At 43.3% G+C, this 15,936-nt stretch overlaps 1 protein-coding gene across 2 annotated transcripts in view; it reads left to right on the top strand.

Annotated features, from left to right (window-relative positions):
* SYN3 (synapsin III) overlaps positions 1 to 15,120 on the top strand; it is a 600,616-nt gene extending 585,496 nt beyond the window's left edge. The window contains exons 13-14 of one of the 2 annotated variants that reach the window (XM_077469161.1): positions 4,214 to 4,514; positions 10,358 to 15,120. In XM_077469161.1, coding sequence (XP_077325287.1) covers positions 4,214 to 4,514; positions 10,358 to 10,490 — 434 coding nt within the window. In that variant the 3' untranslated portion in view covers positions 10,491 to 15,120. Of the gene's footprint in view, positions 1 to 1,712; positions 1,785 to 4,213; positions 4,515 to 10,357 lie in introns of those variants that run through there. The other variant, XM_077469162.1, reaches the window with a different exon arrangement.
* The last annotated feature ends 816 nt before the right edge of the window (positions 15,121 to 15,936 follow it).

The following is a 15,936-nucleotide window of genomic DNA, read 5'->3' as shown; positions in this document are numbered from 1 at the left end:
ATAAAACTAAAATCATTCCACTTTATAAAACATTGGTTCGGGCCACATCTGGAGTACTCTGTCCAGTTCTGGTCACCAGTCCTCAGAAGGGTGGTGGAACTGGAGAGAGTCCAAAGAAGGGCAACAAATCTAATAAGGGGACTGGAGGACCTCGATTACAAGGAACAGCTGCAAACACAAAATTTATTGTCACTGGAGAAACGACGATTGAGAGGAGATATGATAGTGATTTACAAATATCTCAATGGCGATTCCAGCATAGGAAAAAAAATATTCAGTCTCAAGGAATGTAAGAGGACACAGGATCACACAATGAGATTGGAGGAGAAACGGTTTAAACTGCTCAAGGGTTTTTTTTCACTGTCAGGACAATAAGAATGTGGAACTCTCTTCCACAATTGGTGGTGGCTGCGGGGAGTATGGATATTTTTAAGAGACTCTTGGATGTGCATCTTAACCACTTGAGACCCACGCTATAGCCGAATGACCTATGTGATCGGCGAGTCTATGAGACTCGCCTGATCACCGATCCGTGCAAGGGGTCGATCCTGACCCCTTATCACGTGATCAGCTGTCAGCCAATGACAACTGATCATGTGATACAACGGAGCCGGTAATCAGCTATTATTCCTCCTCGCGCTGACAGCCGAAAAAAAGAGCCGATCACCGGCGGCCGTGATCGGAACATCAGTCCCGATCACGGCCAGCCCTGCCAGTGCCCACCTGCCCCCTGCCAGTGCCACCTCATTAAAAAATAAGTGTCCCCCGTCAGTGCCACCCAGCAGTACCCATAGTGCCACCCAGCGGTGCCCACAGTGCCACCCAGCAGTGCCCACAATCTGCCTCAACAAAGGTGCTGCACCCCAGTGCCACATATCCGTGCCCATCAGTGTCATCTACCAGTGCCCATCAGTGCCGCCCATCAGTGCCCAGCAGTGCCACCTATCAGTGCCCATCAGTCCCATCTATCAGTGGTACCTATCAGTGCCCCTTAGTGCCACCCATCCGTGCCATCTTATCTGTGCCCATCTTTGCCCATCAGTGCCGCCTTATCTGTGCCTATTAGTGCCGCCTTAACTATGCCTATCAGTGCCCACCAGTGCAGCCTATCAGTGCCCACCAATGCAGCCTATCAGTGCCGCCTCATCAGCGCACTTCAATGAAGGAGAAAAATGACCTATTTGCAAAATTTTATAACAAACTATTAAACATGATTTTTATTTTTTTTTGCATTTTTTTTGTTTGTTTAGCAAAAAATAAAACTCCGAGCTGTAATTAAATACCACCAAAAGAAAGCTCTATTTGTGGGGGAAAAAATGATAAAAATTTTATTTGGGTACAGTGTTGTATGCCCGCGCAATTGTCATTCAAAGTGCATCAGCGCTGAAAGCTGAAAATTGGTCTGGGCAGGAGGGGGGTTTAAGTGCCCAGTAAGCAAGTGGTTAAAGAACACAACATACAGGGATATGGGAAATAATTATAGACACTGACACACGTACACCTACACAGATTGAACAGGACATTGTCTTTATTCAACCTTACCTACTATGTAACTATGTAAGCCATCACATACAAACATTTAGAGGCCTGCCTAAACAATAACTGTGTTTTTCTGAAATTGCATTTAAATTAATTGGTAATTCTAAATGCAAGCAATGCACTGATACTACAATTATATGGGGGGATACATGAAAATGTAATGTTCTTTCTAGACATCAGTAGGTCCTGCCTGACAAGCAGTGAAGAAGGAATGGGACTCTGCTGACATCTGCTGGATATTGCTGGTAATGCACAGTAATCCATAAACACCGATTTAAACTTTGCTTCATTCATCACTTAACTTAAAGATGAATATCAGATATGGATATTTTATACATATGTAGCGCCCTGCTCCTAATGAGCAGACACTATCGTTTTTCAAATTTAAGTTGTCTGAAGCTGTATTTGGGCTAATTATTCCAAAAAGGTCTGGTTTCTGTATCATTTCAGCTGGGTTGCACTAGTTTCCACTTGACCGTGGGTGTCGCTGTCACCGCCGGGAGGTGTAGAAATGCAACAAGCTGGATGTATTTAATATCACCTCTTGCTCGGAAATAGCTCAGTGGGAGTGGTTTCTCTGCTCTGCATTCTGGGAGAGGGTATATAAGATACCGACACCATTTGGTGGGGTCTCTTTTTCGGGGTTCACCATCCCGAACTCATGGCCCTCCTGGCCTGGGGTGTGTGTCACATGATCCTTTGCAACTGAGAGAGTAGGCCCAGGAGTCCTGGGGCCTACTGATCCAGGGGTGGCCCTGTGCTGTCTCCACTGCGGGGAGAGGCCAAGAAAATAGGAGGACCCGGGGAGGACTTTTTTAGTATAGGACCGAGCGCAAGGCTGGTATCTCTTGAGGATCTTGATAACACAGTTGGAGGACGCAACCCAGATCAACACCCATACAGAATCGACAGGTCGGCTGAAAGGAAACTGGTACTGTATGGCAGTTCTTTAAATTTGTTCAGAATCTCTCAAGAATATTTTAGTTCAATATACAAGTCTGTGGCAGAGACTTTATTTGAACATCCCACCGGCTGTAAGGTCAAGTGAGAGGGGCCTATCCAGTGATTGCTGGATCCAGTTTGTGGAGCTGTTTGTCCTCTGGATCTGACTAATACCTCTAACCCGCAATTACTAGGTGCCTGAACTCCCCTTAACCCTTTGACCCTCTATTGAAGGACTTTGTGCTTATCCCAAATAAATCTGTGAAAAAGGACTAATGCCGCATACACACGATCGAATTGTGGACCACAGTACGCCGGACAATTCAATCGTGTGTGGGCTCCAGCGGACTTTTTCATCGTAAGTCCGGCGGACTTGGAAAGTAGTTTTGACTCAAAATTTGTCCGCTTGACTTGGCTTTCAGCGGACAATCCGTTCGTCAGTGTGCTAGTCTGGCAGACTAAGAATGATGCATGCTCTGAAGCAAGTACAAGAATAAGCTATTGGCTACTGGCTATTGAACTTCCTTTTTCTAGTCCCGTCCTACGTGTTGTACATCATCGCGTTAGAAATCGCCGGACTTTTGGAGTGTCCCTGTGTGGCCAAGTCCGTTCGTTATAAAGTCCGGCGGATTGTTTGCTGGACCAAGCCGGCCGGACAATTCAATCGCGTGTACGCGGCATAAGTGTCAGATTTAACATTCTTTGGGCTATTTTCCAACGGGACCCCTGAGACGGAGAAGTGAGCAGGTGAGGTAATGGTAAGCCCAAACAAAACCAGCAGCTCCTTCAGGGGTCAGTGCGACACATAGTATGATTGGTCCAGCTTGGATCAATCTATGTATTCACACCATACACTTACAATGCCCCAGAAAGCTGAAAATCAATGAAGTAGAGTAGTAGACATTGTGCTTCAATGATCTCCACTTGCTTCCAGGTCCTGTGCTGCCCTACTGCATTATGAACACAAGAGGTCAGCCGTTCCGCACGGGTGCCATTCAGAGAATGCTTTGCATCTTCTGGATGAATACAAAGGTTTCCTCGATTGGACAAAGTGGAGAGTGTGACATCAGTGCCCCCCCCCCTCCTTTCACCTTGTCCAATCAGGGAATGCTTTTCATTCATTCAGAAAATGGAAAGTATTCTCTGTATGGCACCTGTGCCAAGCATCTGACCTCCTGTGTTCAGAAAGCAGCAGACGGGCCACTCAGCACAAGATCCAGAATCAAGCACCTGCAGCAGCTGCCATTTTCTGTAAAATGTAATGCACTATGTCTGCCTGGAGGTGTTCTGTACACAGAATGTGTACAGGACATCCCCTAGAAACATAGTTTCCTGCTTGTGTGATTGGCTCATTGATTTTCCCAGAAGTCTACACTAAGATACAAGTCAGTTTTTGGCATCCCCTGCAACAAAAATGTCATTTTTGGTGGGATACTATCAATAGGAAATCACCTCTAAAGGGATGCAAACCCTGCGGTTTTCCTCATTAGAGCCCTGCAGATGCAGCAGCTGATTGATAATTATGTAACCACTCCCACTAGATTCATAATTTTCCACATGGACATAGACAAACACACAGGGTTTTCTTCAGAATACAAAAAGGTAGGAATCTGCAACGTTTGTTAAAATCCTTGCAATGTATAAAGATCAGCCAGATATTGAGGGGGGGCGGGGTGGTTTCAACAAAAGTGGAGTTACTCTTTAACTTTGTGCTGTTATTTATTTTGGAAAGGTGGAGCCCGGCCAGGACAAGGGCCAGCACCTCCCAGGACGGGGGCCACACCTCAGCAAAGGCTTTCTCCACAAGGACAGCAACCTCAAACGTCCCAGCCTAGTTCCCCACAGCTACAAAGATCTCCAAATTCCCCTCAGCTTCCCAGACCAGCCAGTGGCACCCCTCCAGGACAGGCACCCAAATCTGCTTCCACCTCTCCACAGCAGTCCAGACCCCCTACTCAAGGGCAGCCACAGCCCCAACAGCCACAGATGGGAGCAGCTGTCAAGTCTCAGCCATCTCCTCACCCACACTTAAAGTAAGTATTCAATTCCAGCGTGCCAATTGACAAAGTGCACTGGAATCTTACAAAATATTAAAGTAGATCTAAATCCAATCACTAAAATCTCATTCAAGCTTTAACATGTTAATGTCATTTTAAAAGCTATTGGTTTACTGTGTAAAATCTATAGATTTCATAGATCTTTCCATGAAGGTCCCTGTTTAGGCACTTCTAGTTTAACCACTTCAGCTCTGGAAGGTTTACCCCTCTTCCTGACCAGGCCAGTTTTTGCGATATGGCACTGCGTTGCTTTAACCGCTTCAGCCCCAGAAGGATTTACCCCCTTCCTGACCAGAGCACTTTTTGCGATACGGCACTGTGTTGCTTTAACTGACAATTGCGCGGTCATGTGACGTGGCACCCAAACAAAATTTACGTCCTTTTTTTCCCACAAATAGGGGTTTCTTTTGGTGGTATTTGATCACCTCAGAGGTTTTTATATTTTGCACTATAAACAAAAAAATAGCAACAATTGAAAACAAAAAAAAACACAATATTTTAAAATGTTTGCTATAATAAATATTCCAAATTCCCCCAAAAAAAATCTTCATCAGTTTAAGCCAATATGTATACATGTTTTTAGTAAAAAAAACGCAATGTGTATATTGATTGGTTTGAGCAAAAGTTATAGTGTCTACAAAATAGAGGATAGAGTTATGGCTTTTTATTTATTTTATTTTTTATTAGTAATGGCGGCAATCAGCATTTTTTATTGGAACTGTGAAATTGCGGCGGACAGATCAGATACTTTTGACACTTTCTTGGGACCATTGACATTTATACAGCAATCAGAGCTAAAAATAGCCACGAATTATTGTATAAATGTCACTGGTAGAGAAGGGGTTAACACTAGGGGGCAATCAAGGGGTTAAGTGTATTCCCTAGGTGTGTTTCTAACTGTGAGGGGATGTGACTGACCAGAGGAGGAGCCAGATCGTTGTTCCTACTTTGTAAGAACAGACAATCTTTTTCTACTCTCCTGCCAGAACAGGGATTTGTGTGTTTACACACACACACAAATCCCCGTTCCTGGCCGGCAGCGTTCGGGTCCCCCGCCGTGCAGCGAATGCTTGCACCTGCTATGGCTCTTAAAAAAGCCGCTGTACATATATGCCAATTCGAGCAGGAGAGCCATCCTGCCAACGTATATATATGCACAAGAGCCGGCTGGGAAGTGGTTAAAGGATAAGTTCACCTTCGGGAACATGTTACATGTAACACCTTAAAAATGGGTGGAACAAGTAACGTGTTCCTGCTCCTGCAGCGGTTTGGCTATCCAAGCCCTCTGTGTGACAGCAGTACAGGGAGAAGTTCCCCGTACCAGCTGTCACTTTTTGAATAGAGAAGGGGTGTGCATGGCTGAATGAACTACAAGTACCTTTCCGGCTGTCAGTTTGTAGTTCTCAATGAACTCACTGTTGAGCGCTCTAGTACTTCATTGATTCTGCCTGTCAGTGTGAAACAGCCTGTCCATGCGATGTACATGCAGGCAGCTTATACTGACAGTCTGCAGGAGCCCTGCATGGCACCAGTGATCTGCTGATGCAATGCTTTCCAGGCTTCTAAAAACAAAAAACAAAAATTCGTAAATACAATTTTTTTTACCTGCAAGAAAAATGTGAATTTATTTTTATTTTATTTTTTTTAAAGGTGAACTTATCTTTTAAGGGTGACAACTGGCTCTAAAGTGAGCTTCTTCATTGTCAACCTATCACATACACTTCTGGTGGAGACTACAGGCCTCCATGTCGACATACACTATATTACCAAAAGTATTGGTACGCCTGCCTTTACACCAGTGGTTCTCAACCTTTCTAATGCTGTGACCCCTTGATAAAATTTCCCAAGTTGTGGGGACCCCTAACAGTAAAATTATTTTCATAGCATGGGTTGCCAGCACCCAAGGCAAGACAATTAATTTGTGCCCCTAACCCACGAACATTTGCCTTCCACTCGTACAGTATTAAAACCTCTTATGGTACATTTTAGGATGTACCACTCTTTCTCTTTGTTCTTTTTCCTTTTATCTCTCTATCCTAATTTCTTGTTTTTTTTCCCCCCATCCCTCTCTCTAGCCATCCTTCTTGTTTTTTCTCTTATTCTTTCTGTCCCGTTTTCTTTGTTCCTCCCCCTCTTTTGCTCTCCCTTCCATGTATTCACTATTTTTATTCAGTGGGGGGGAAAGGGATGAGTGGCAGTGCTGGGGGGAATTCTGATCAGACAACGTAAGTGCTCTTGATCTGAGAACTGTAGTGGGGACTTTTAATGGCAACTTTTATCACAGGTAGTGTTACTCACTATGTCTCCAGCTTCACTGTGTCTCCAGCACTGTGGTGTCTTGCAGCAGTGACACCTGTGCTGAAATCAGGATAGGGGTCTCCTCCAGCCCCTCCCACTTCACATTCCTCACCAGTCAGCTGACCTCTAGTCTCTGCCCCCCACCCATGCCGTGAAATCAATGGGTGGCTGCGAAGAGGGTGAGTGGGTGGCAGCAGTCTCCAGGAACAGCCCAGCTGGGCGGCCACGAAAAGGCTGGGAGTGTGGTTCGGGCTTCAGGAACAGCCCAGGATTTTGTGACCCCTGGCAAATCGTCATTCGACCCCTAGGTCGAGAATCACTGCTTTACACGAACACAAATTTTAACCACTTCAGCCCCAGAAGAATTTACCCCCTTCCTGACCAGAGCACTTTTTGCGATTCGGCACTTTAACTGACAATTGCGCAGTCGTGCGACATGGCTCCCAAACAAAATTGACGTCCTTTTTTTCCCACAAATAGAGCTTTCTTTTGGTGGTATTTGATCACCCCTACGGTTTTTATTTTTTGCACTATAAACAAAAAAAGAGCAACAATTTTGAAAAAAATGCAATATTTTTTACTTTTTGCTATAATAAATATCCCACAAAATATATTTTAAAAAAATATTTTTTTCCTCAGTTTAGGCCGACACGTATTCTTCTACATATTTTTGGTTAAAAAAAAAAATTGAAATAAGCGATTATTGATTGGTTTGCGCAAAAGTTATAGCGTTTACAAAATAGGGGATAGTTTATGACATTTTTATTAATATATATTTTTTTTTAAATGGCAGCGATCAGCGATTTTTATCGTGACTGTGACATTATGGCAGACACATCGGACATTTTTGACACATTTTTGGGACCATTGTCATTTATACAGCAATCAGTACTATACAAATGCACCGATTCCTGTGTAAATTACACTGGCAGTAAAGGGGTTAAAGTGGTTGTATAGTACATTTTTGGACTTTAACCTACAGGAAAGCCTATAATAAGGCTTACCTGTAGGTAAAGAAAAATATCTCCTAAACCTGTACGGTTTAGAAGATATTCCCCTCGCAATACGCCGCTGACTGCAGCGGCGCATGTGCACAGGGGATTCTCGGCTGAAAGTCTGGCAGACGCCGGACCCTGCCGGACAGAAATCTCCCGTGCGCATTTGCGGGAGTGACGATATTGCGGCTCCGGCCACTCACAGCGCCGGAGCCGTGATACCCGGAAGAAACGCTGAGGGAACATGTCGGCTCTCTCGGCGTGTATCGGGCCACATGTAGGGGCCTCTTTCTAAGGTAAGTATTTCATAATGAGCTAGTATGCGGTGCATACTAGCTCATTATGCCTTTTCCTTTGCAGGTCAGGGAAAGTGTGTCCTAGGAGCGTGTTGCTAACTGTGGGGGGGGGTTTGGCTGTGTTTTACACATCACTGATCTCTGCTCCAATCACAGGGAACAGAGATCAGTGACACTGTTGCTAGGCAGAACGGGGAAATGCTTGTTTACTTTAGCATCTCCCCGTTGTTCTTCTCCGTGAGGCGATCACGGGTATCCCCTCGACGGACTCGAACTCGCGGATCTTTCCGCTGGCGTGCTCGCGCGCCCCCGCCGCCTCTTAAACGGCAATGTACAGGTACGTGATTCTGCCTGTACGTGCCCTTCTGCCGACCTATATCGGCATGAGGAGGTTGGGAAGCGGTTAATGGCATCCCATTCTTAGAGTCCAATATTGAGTTGGCCTACCCTTTGCAGCTATAACAGCTTAAACTCTTCTGGGAAGGCTGTCCACAAGGTTTAGGAGTGTGTCTATGGGAATATTTGGCCTTTCTTCAAGAAAAGCATTTGTGAGGTCAGACGCCGATGTGGACAAGAAGGCCTGGCTTGCAGTCTGTGCTTTAATTCATCCCCTAGGTGTTCTATCGGGTCGAGATCAGGACTCAGGTCAGGTGCAGGCCAGTCAAGTTCTTCCACCCCAAACTCACTCATTCATGTCTTTATGGCCCTTGCTTTGTGCACTGGTACACAGTGATGTTGAAACAGTAAGCAGGGCCGTTTTTAAGGCAGGGCAAAGGGGGCAGCTACCCTGGGCCCTGCCATTTTTCTGTGGCCCAAAGCAGCTGCCTCATACTTTTCAACTATCCCAGTTTAAATTTCCTTGTCTCTTGCTGTGTCCTGATATCTCAGTGTGAAGTGTTGTTACTAATGCTGCCCAGCTCTGCCCTATTGTTGTATACAGATGACTCAACTGCAGACCCTGTGTTTACATGTAAATAACCAGCATTCATATGTAAATAGCAGCAGCATTCATATGTAAATAGATGCATAGATATGCAAATAAAGGTGGCATCTATATGTATAGCATGGCCCCTGGAGTGAGGAGATGATGTGCTGTAACCTCTAGCAATGAATAAGTGAGCAGTATTACTGTACAGTAATCTCAACAAGCAGAAATCATGTGCTGTAAACTCTAGCAACTAATCAGTGAGCTGTAATGTGTGCTGTAACCTCTAGCAACCAGTCAGTGAGCGGTAATGATACACTTTAACCTCTGGCAACCAATCGCATTAGCTGCCTGATCTGATTCAGTAAACTGATTTTTAGTCTAGCTGCTATTGTATGTCTCAGAGCAGGTGGAGAGCAAAACTGCATGGGGGGGGGGGGGGGGGGGCCAAGAAAAGTTTTGCCCAGGGTCCAATCAATATTAAAGATGGCTCTGACAGTAAAGGGGCCATCCCCAAAGTGTTCCCACAAAGTTGGGAGCATGAAATTGTCCAAAATGTCTTGGTATGCAGATACCTTAAGAGTTTCTTTAACTGGAACTAAGGGGCGAAGCCCAACCCCTGAAAAACAACCCCCCACCATAATCCCCCTCCACCAAATGATTTGGACCAGTGTTCAAAAGCAAGAAAAAAAAAAGCATCCATAAAGACATGGATGAGTGAGTTTGGGGTAGAGAAATTTGACTGGCCTGCATAGAGTCCTGATCTCAACCCGATAGAACACTTTCGGGAGGAATTAGAGTGGAGACTATGAGCCAGGCCCTCTTGTCCAACATCAGTGCCTGAGCTCACAAATGTGCTTCTGGAAGAATGGTCAAACATTCCCATAGACACACTCCTAAACCTTGTGGACAGCCTTCCCAGTAGAGTTGAAGCTGGAATAGCTGCAAAAGGTGGGCCAACTCACTATTGAACCCTATGGACTAAGACTGGGATGCCATTAAAGTTCACGTTTGTGTAAAGGCAGGCGTCCCAATTCTTTTGGTAATATGGTTTATATTCGGACCACCAGGGAACCAGTCCAATAATGTACAGCTGATGCTAATGCATATAAACAGGAAGTGGCTGAAAGGGCAGGAGGATATTAACAGCGCTATGATGTAGAAAGGATGGGGGGGGGGGGGGGGAGGGGAAAAACTGCATTTTATGACAAAACTGGCAATTGTTTGATACAGCATACATAGCAAATAAATATCATCCAGTTAGAGTTACAGTAACTATTTTAACACTTTGCTTTTGCTTTTCAGCAAATCCCAGTCACTGACCAACAATTTCAATATCTCCGATCCCTCACAAAAAGGTTCCAGTAATGAGGATGAAGCAAAAGCTGAAACCATTCGAAACTTGAGGAAATCCTTTGCCAGCCTGTTCTCTGACTAATCTCTGGTTCTTATAGCCTTCAAAGAGGTATATTCAGTCCAGCATCACCCAAATTTACAGATAAAATACAATGATCCTTTCAATCATGCCCTCTGTGATAGGATCGCATTGAAACATCTGATCCAGTCCCTTCAGAACCTCAAATCTTCCGTTCAAGAATTGTATCAACCGCTGTTATAAGGCAATGGCAACTGGGCTTAATGAACTTTAGAAGCTTACCACTGATATCTGAAGATGCTTTTAAATGTTCCCAACCAGTTGGAAATAGAAAACATGACATTGTTCAACCACTGGGATTCCTCTCCAGATAGCCAGACTCCCAGATGTCTGCTTCCGTGGTGTCCCCTTGTGTACATAGTTAAGAAAAAAAAAAAGCATGAAAATGTGATCCAGGTTTCCCTACCCATGGTACTCAACCTTCAGGAAGTCAAAATATCGGTCAAGATCAGGGTGAGATACAAAATGTTCTTCAGACACTAGAGCTGAGCTTCACCATTGAAGTGTTGGGGCTACATGCAGTTCAGCTTAACATGTACCTAAAGTAAAAACATTTTTGAAGTTGAAATAGAGTATGGATGGATAAAAAACCTCTGATTTATTGTCTGTCGCTGCGGTTAGAATTACTGCTCATGAATTTTCCTTGTGATCATTTTCTTAAGGACAGAAAGTGATGGGAAAGCCAAAATGTTTCAGTAGTCACTAGAACAGGAATAGAGGGGATGCCTGTCTAAGAGGGGATTTTCCGTTTTTTTTGTAAAGATTTCCTTTACATTTTTCAGTTTCTATTGTGTCTGTGGGACAGGTTGTGAAAGTAAATGTTCCCAATGGGACACAGGCACCAAACAAACAGAGGTTCTAACCATTCTCTACTCCATCCAAGTTTAAAAAAAAAGTTTTTGCTTTAGATATACTTTAAGCAAGCCATAAACATGATTAGACCCTTGGATAACCCTTCTTTCACATACAAGTACAAGACAAGAAACTCCCCTTTGCAGCTTTTATGGTCGTAATTTGGAGCCCATCCCAAAGAGAACATAAAACAACAAAGTTCCTTCACATCAGTGTCCATGCAACAGATATCAGTCACTCAATATGGTCCACCAATAGGATCACATGTGCTTCATATGCACAGAGATTATTACATGCTTCCACAGAAATTGTTCAACAGACTTGTTCTGTATATGGTCAATGTTAAAAAATCTCAAGCTATCCTATTTCAATATCAGCAAATGGTCTTGGCCTGTATATGACCAACCTCAGGCCATCTCACGCTACTAATGACTTGGGCTTCAACTCCAGAGTACAGTTTTTTCTGGTCTTTTACGACTAGTATGCAAAGATCAAGTTTAATGAAGATCCTGTCTTATACAAGTTTAAAGCAGTTTTTCAGTCCTGTTCTGCGAAACGCTTGAAAAACATGTCCTGTTTAATGCTGCCATTGTCTGAGACTTTCAGGCATTACCCCAAGAAAATGCTGCAAGTTGCAGATATAGCCATTTAAATCCAGATAAAAATGTCACCCGCATTAAACCCACCGCCTCACTGTGTTCCTGTCAGCCATCTAGAGTAGTGTTTCTCAACTCCAGTCCTCAAGGCGCTCCAACAGGTCATGTTTTTAGTCTGTCCATTATTTTGCACAGATGATTTGATCAGCTTCACTGGGCATACGTCCCGAGGAATTATCACAGCCGTTTCATCTGAGGGAAATCCTGAAAACATGACCTGTTGGGGTGCCTTGAGGACTGGAGTTAAGAAACACTGATCTAGAGGACTCCAAGTTGCACCCCTTACATATATGCTCTTTAGAAATTATGCCATTTGACTTATATGCAAAAAGCTGAAGCCATTCCATCATCTACTGCAATTTTGCCTAATTGCACTGTAATACAAGATTATGTCTTCCTCAGATAGGCAAGTATAGGTTCATGATTATTGGTAGTTGTTTCTGGGTACTCAATCTAGACCCAGAATATAATTGTCTTCCTCAAGAAAAGAAATCTGGACAGACTGTGATGATTGGTTCAATGAGGCGTCTTGTTTTGGTCCTTCAACAAAACAACAGAAATATAACTGATGGAATCTTTGAAAACATGAAGAAGACTACTAGGGAGGTTTGCATCAAGGCAGATGAAATTTATAATGTTCTAAGGAGTCAATCCTTGGTTGGCAAGTACTCTGCCCTTTAATGCAATATCTTATATGCCTAGCTATTCCATCACACCGATCCAGAATTCCAAAACTATTCCTGGAAATTTAATTGTTTTGTGATTTAAGACTGCTTCTGCTCATGTAAACCAAGTCTTATTACTTGATCCTTAGGTAAAATCTATTGTTCTTCCAGTGCTTACACTACCAGACTTCATGTGTGCAAATATGACAGGTTCTCAGTTGTATCAGGTGACTCTTTAAATCAGTGGTTCTCAACCTGGGGGTCGAATGACGATTTGCCAGGGGTCACCAAATCCTGTGCTGTTCCTGAAGCCCGAGCCACTCTCCCAGCCTTTTCGTGGCCACCCAACAGGGCTGTCTCTGGAGCCTGTTGTCGCCCAGCTGGGCTGTTTCTGGAGCCCGCAGCCACCCATTCAGTTCACGGCATGGCTGGGGGACAGACTAGAAGTCAGCTGGAGTAACACTACCTGTGATCAGATTTGCCATTAAAAGTCCCCACTACAGTTCTCAGATCAGCAGATGACCTTGATCAAGGGAACTTAAGTTGTCTGATCAGAACTTCCCCCAGCACTGCCACTGATCCTAACCCCCACCAGAACTGCCACTCGTCCCAACTCCTCCCACTCCCCACCAAGGAATAAAATAGAGACTACATGGAAGGGATAGGGAAAGAGAGGGAGGAACAAAGAAAAAGGTAAAGAATAAGAGTAAGAACAAGAAAGATGGCTAGAGAGAGGGATGGGGGGGAAAACAAGAAATTGGGATAGAAAGGTAAAAGGAAAAGAAAGGAGAACAAAGAGGAAGAGTGGTACATCCTAAAATGTACCATAAGAGGATTTAATAGTGAACGAGAGAAAGGGACTCAGAGCACTAAATGTCCGTGGTTTAGGGACACAAAATTACTTGTCTTGTCTTGGGTGGTGGCATTCCACGCTAGGAAAATAATTTTACTTTTAGGGATCCCCACAACTTGGGAAATTTTATCAAGGGGTCACAGCCTAAGAAAGGTTGAGAACCACTGCTTTAAATGCTTTCCAGTTTCCAGACCAACCACACAGCACTATTCCCCTAAGCACTCGTTATGGATAAAGTGCAAACCATTTGAACAGAACTGCTGACTCTGTGTGAATCTGTGCAGTGTAGCCACCCTTCCACTGCAGTTTATTAGTAAAGCCATATCAGGCTCAGTGTGGGTGGTGCTGGAATCAGAGAACACATTTTTGCATGTGAGGGTGAGGAATTATGCTGGGGTACAGATTTAGTAAAGCTGTATGGTCAGTCAAACAGGATGGGTCATAGACCCAGAAATTAAGTTGCATAGCAAAAGGGTCATCAATTTGAATGCAAATTGTTTTAGTGGAGTATGAAAGGAAACTCCAAGATAACCTATCAAATGGAGAGAGAAAGCAAGGAGATAAGTGAACGAAGTTGGACATAAGTCCTGAGAAAAAAGCCACCAAGATTTGTAAGCTAAAGACTTGTCACTGCATACCACTTAAGTCTGAACTGAGAACAAAGCTGTCCTTTGCTCTACCTACGACCTGTTAAGCTAAATTTCGACTAGAGAAATAGTGCCTCATCTGCACTGAAAGAGTTCAACTGTTGTCCTATCCAAAGGGATAGGAATATGTTGAAATACTTGCCTTATTCTTTGCTTCCCAGGCTTCCTCCTTCTTGCAAGACCGATCCCCCCCCCCCAAAGTAGCACCTCTTTGTAGCCAAACTGGTGATAGCTCTCGGACCTCATAATGTACAATGCAGGACCAGCAGTCCTGAATTTTACGTGGTGATACAGAAGACCTGTCCACATCCTGGGAGAATCACAAAGCACCATCTCCCAGGTAAATGAGGAATAACATATATAATTCGTTGCATTGTCATACCTCTAAAAAAAAACGAGCTGAGACTCACTGCAAAGGTAACTTTTTCTCCAGCCAGGAGTTCAGCTTAACAGGTGGCTGATACAGCAACAAGGAACAGCTTTGGTCTGTCAGCCCTGGAGAAGGCCAAACAGGCAGGCAAGTCTTCCATAAAGTATGCGATTTAAGCAACAGCAGCAGAACACCAGTTTTATTTTAAGCACTTTGACTGCAGGACCTGGGACTAGAATGTACAAAGTATGTAATTTACTCATCTGAGCCTTGCTTTCCACGTTTCCTTGGAGTTATCCCCAACTGAAAGATAGGTGAGAGCTAAAGTCTGTAGTTTCTAGAGCTGTAATGCTTCTGCATAAACTGCTGTCTGACAGATGCTGTAGATTCAATAATGGATTCTATTGGTTTACATGCAGAATGTTAAGTAATAAATAACTTAGACTGAGCAGACAATAAGTGCATTGAAAAGTTGGTGGCAGAAGATGTGGCACTCACTTCCATTGGTTTACTTCAGGATCTTCCTGCTTTATGTTTTTGTGTATTTGTGTTTATTTATTGACAGCATAAAAAAATATAAAGAAAATAAAGACTCCGAGTTTTTTTTTTTTTTTTTCCACTGAGGTTTCTTCTGTGTGATATGCTCATTCTAATTTCCTCAGGTATTTGAAAGGTTTTATTTAAAACCAGAAAATTTCCCAAAACAAAATACTTGTCTAACCACTTGACCTCCAGAAGGTTTACCCCTCTTCATGACCAGGCCATTTTTTGCGATACGGCACTGTTATTTTAACCAATAGTTGTGTGGTCTTGCAACGATGTACACAAATAAAATGTATGTCCTTTTTTTCCCCACAAATAGAGCTTTCTTTTGGTGGTATTTACCTCTGCACTATTTATTTTTTGCATCATAAACAAAAAAAAGACCGTCAATTTTGAAATAAAGAAAAAAAATGTTTTTATTTTCTGCTATAAAACATATCCAATAATAAAAAAAAAAAAATTGTAAAAATCAAATTTCTTCATGAATTAATTTTAGACCAATATGTATTCTGCTACATATTTTTGGTAGGAAAAAAATCCCAATAAGCGTATGTTGATTGGTTTGGGCAAAAGTTATAGCATCTACAAAGTACAGGATACACAATGGAATATTTATTTACTTAATTTTTACTAGTAATGGCAATCAGCGATTTATAACGGGACTGCGATATTGCGGCGGACAATTGGACACTGACACTTTCTGTGATCAGTGCTAGAAAATAACCCTGGGAAAGGGTTAATGACACTGGCTGGGAAAGGGTTAAACATTAGGGTGATCAAAGGGCTGTGTGCCTAGCCAGTGTTTTGGTGTATTGTGTGTGGTGCTTTTACTAAAGGAAGTAATGGATTGTATTCCCCACTTT

The sequence above is a fragment of the Lithobates pipiens genome, unplaced genomic scaffold, assembly GCF_037356315.1.
Source record: "Lithobates pipiens isolate NorthernLeopardFrog02 unplaced genomic scaffold, aLitPip1_a1.2 Scaffold_8, whole genome shotgun sequence".
Classification (NCBI taxonomy): Eukaryota; Metazoa; Chordata; class Amphibia; order Anura; family Ranidae; genus Lithobates; species Lithobates pipiens.
This window is presented reverse-complemented; position numbering and strand designations above follow the sequence as displayed.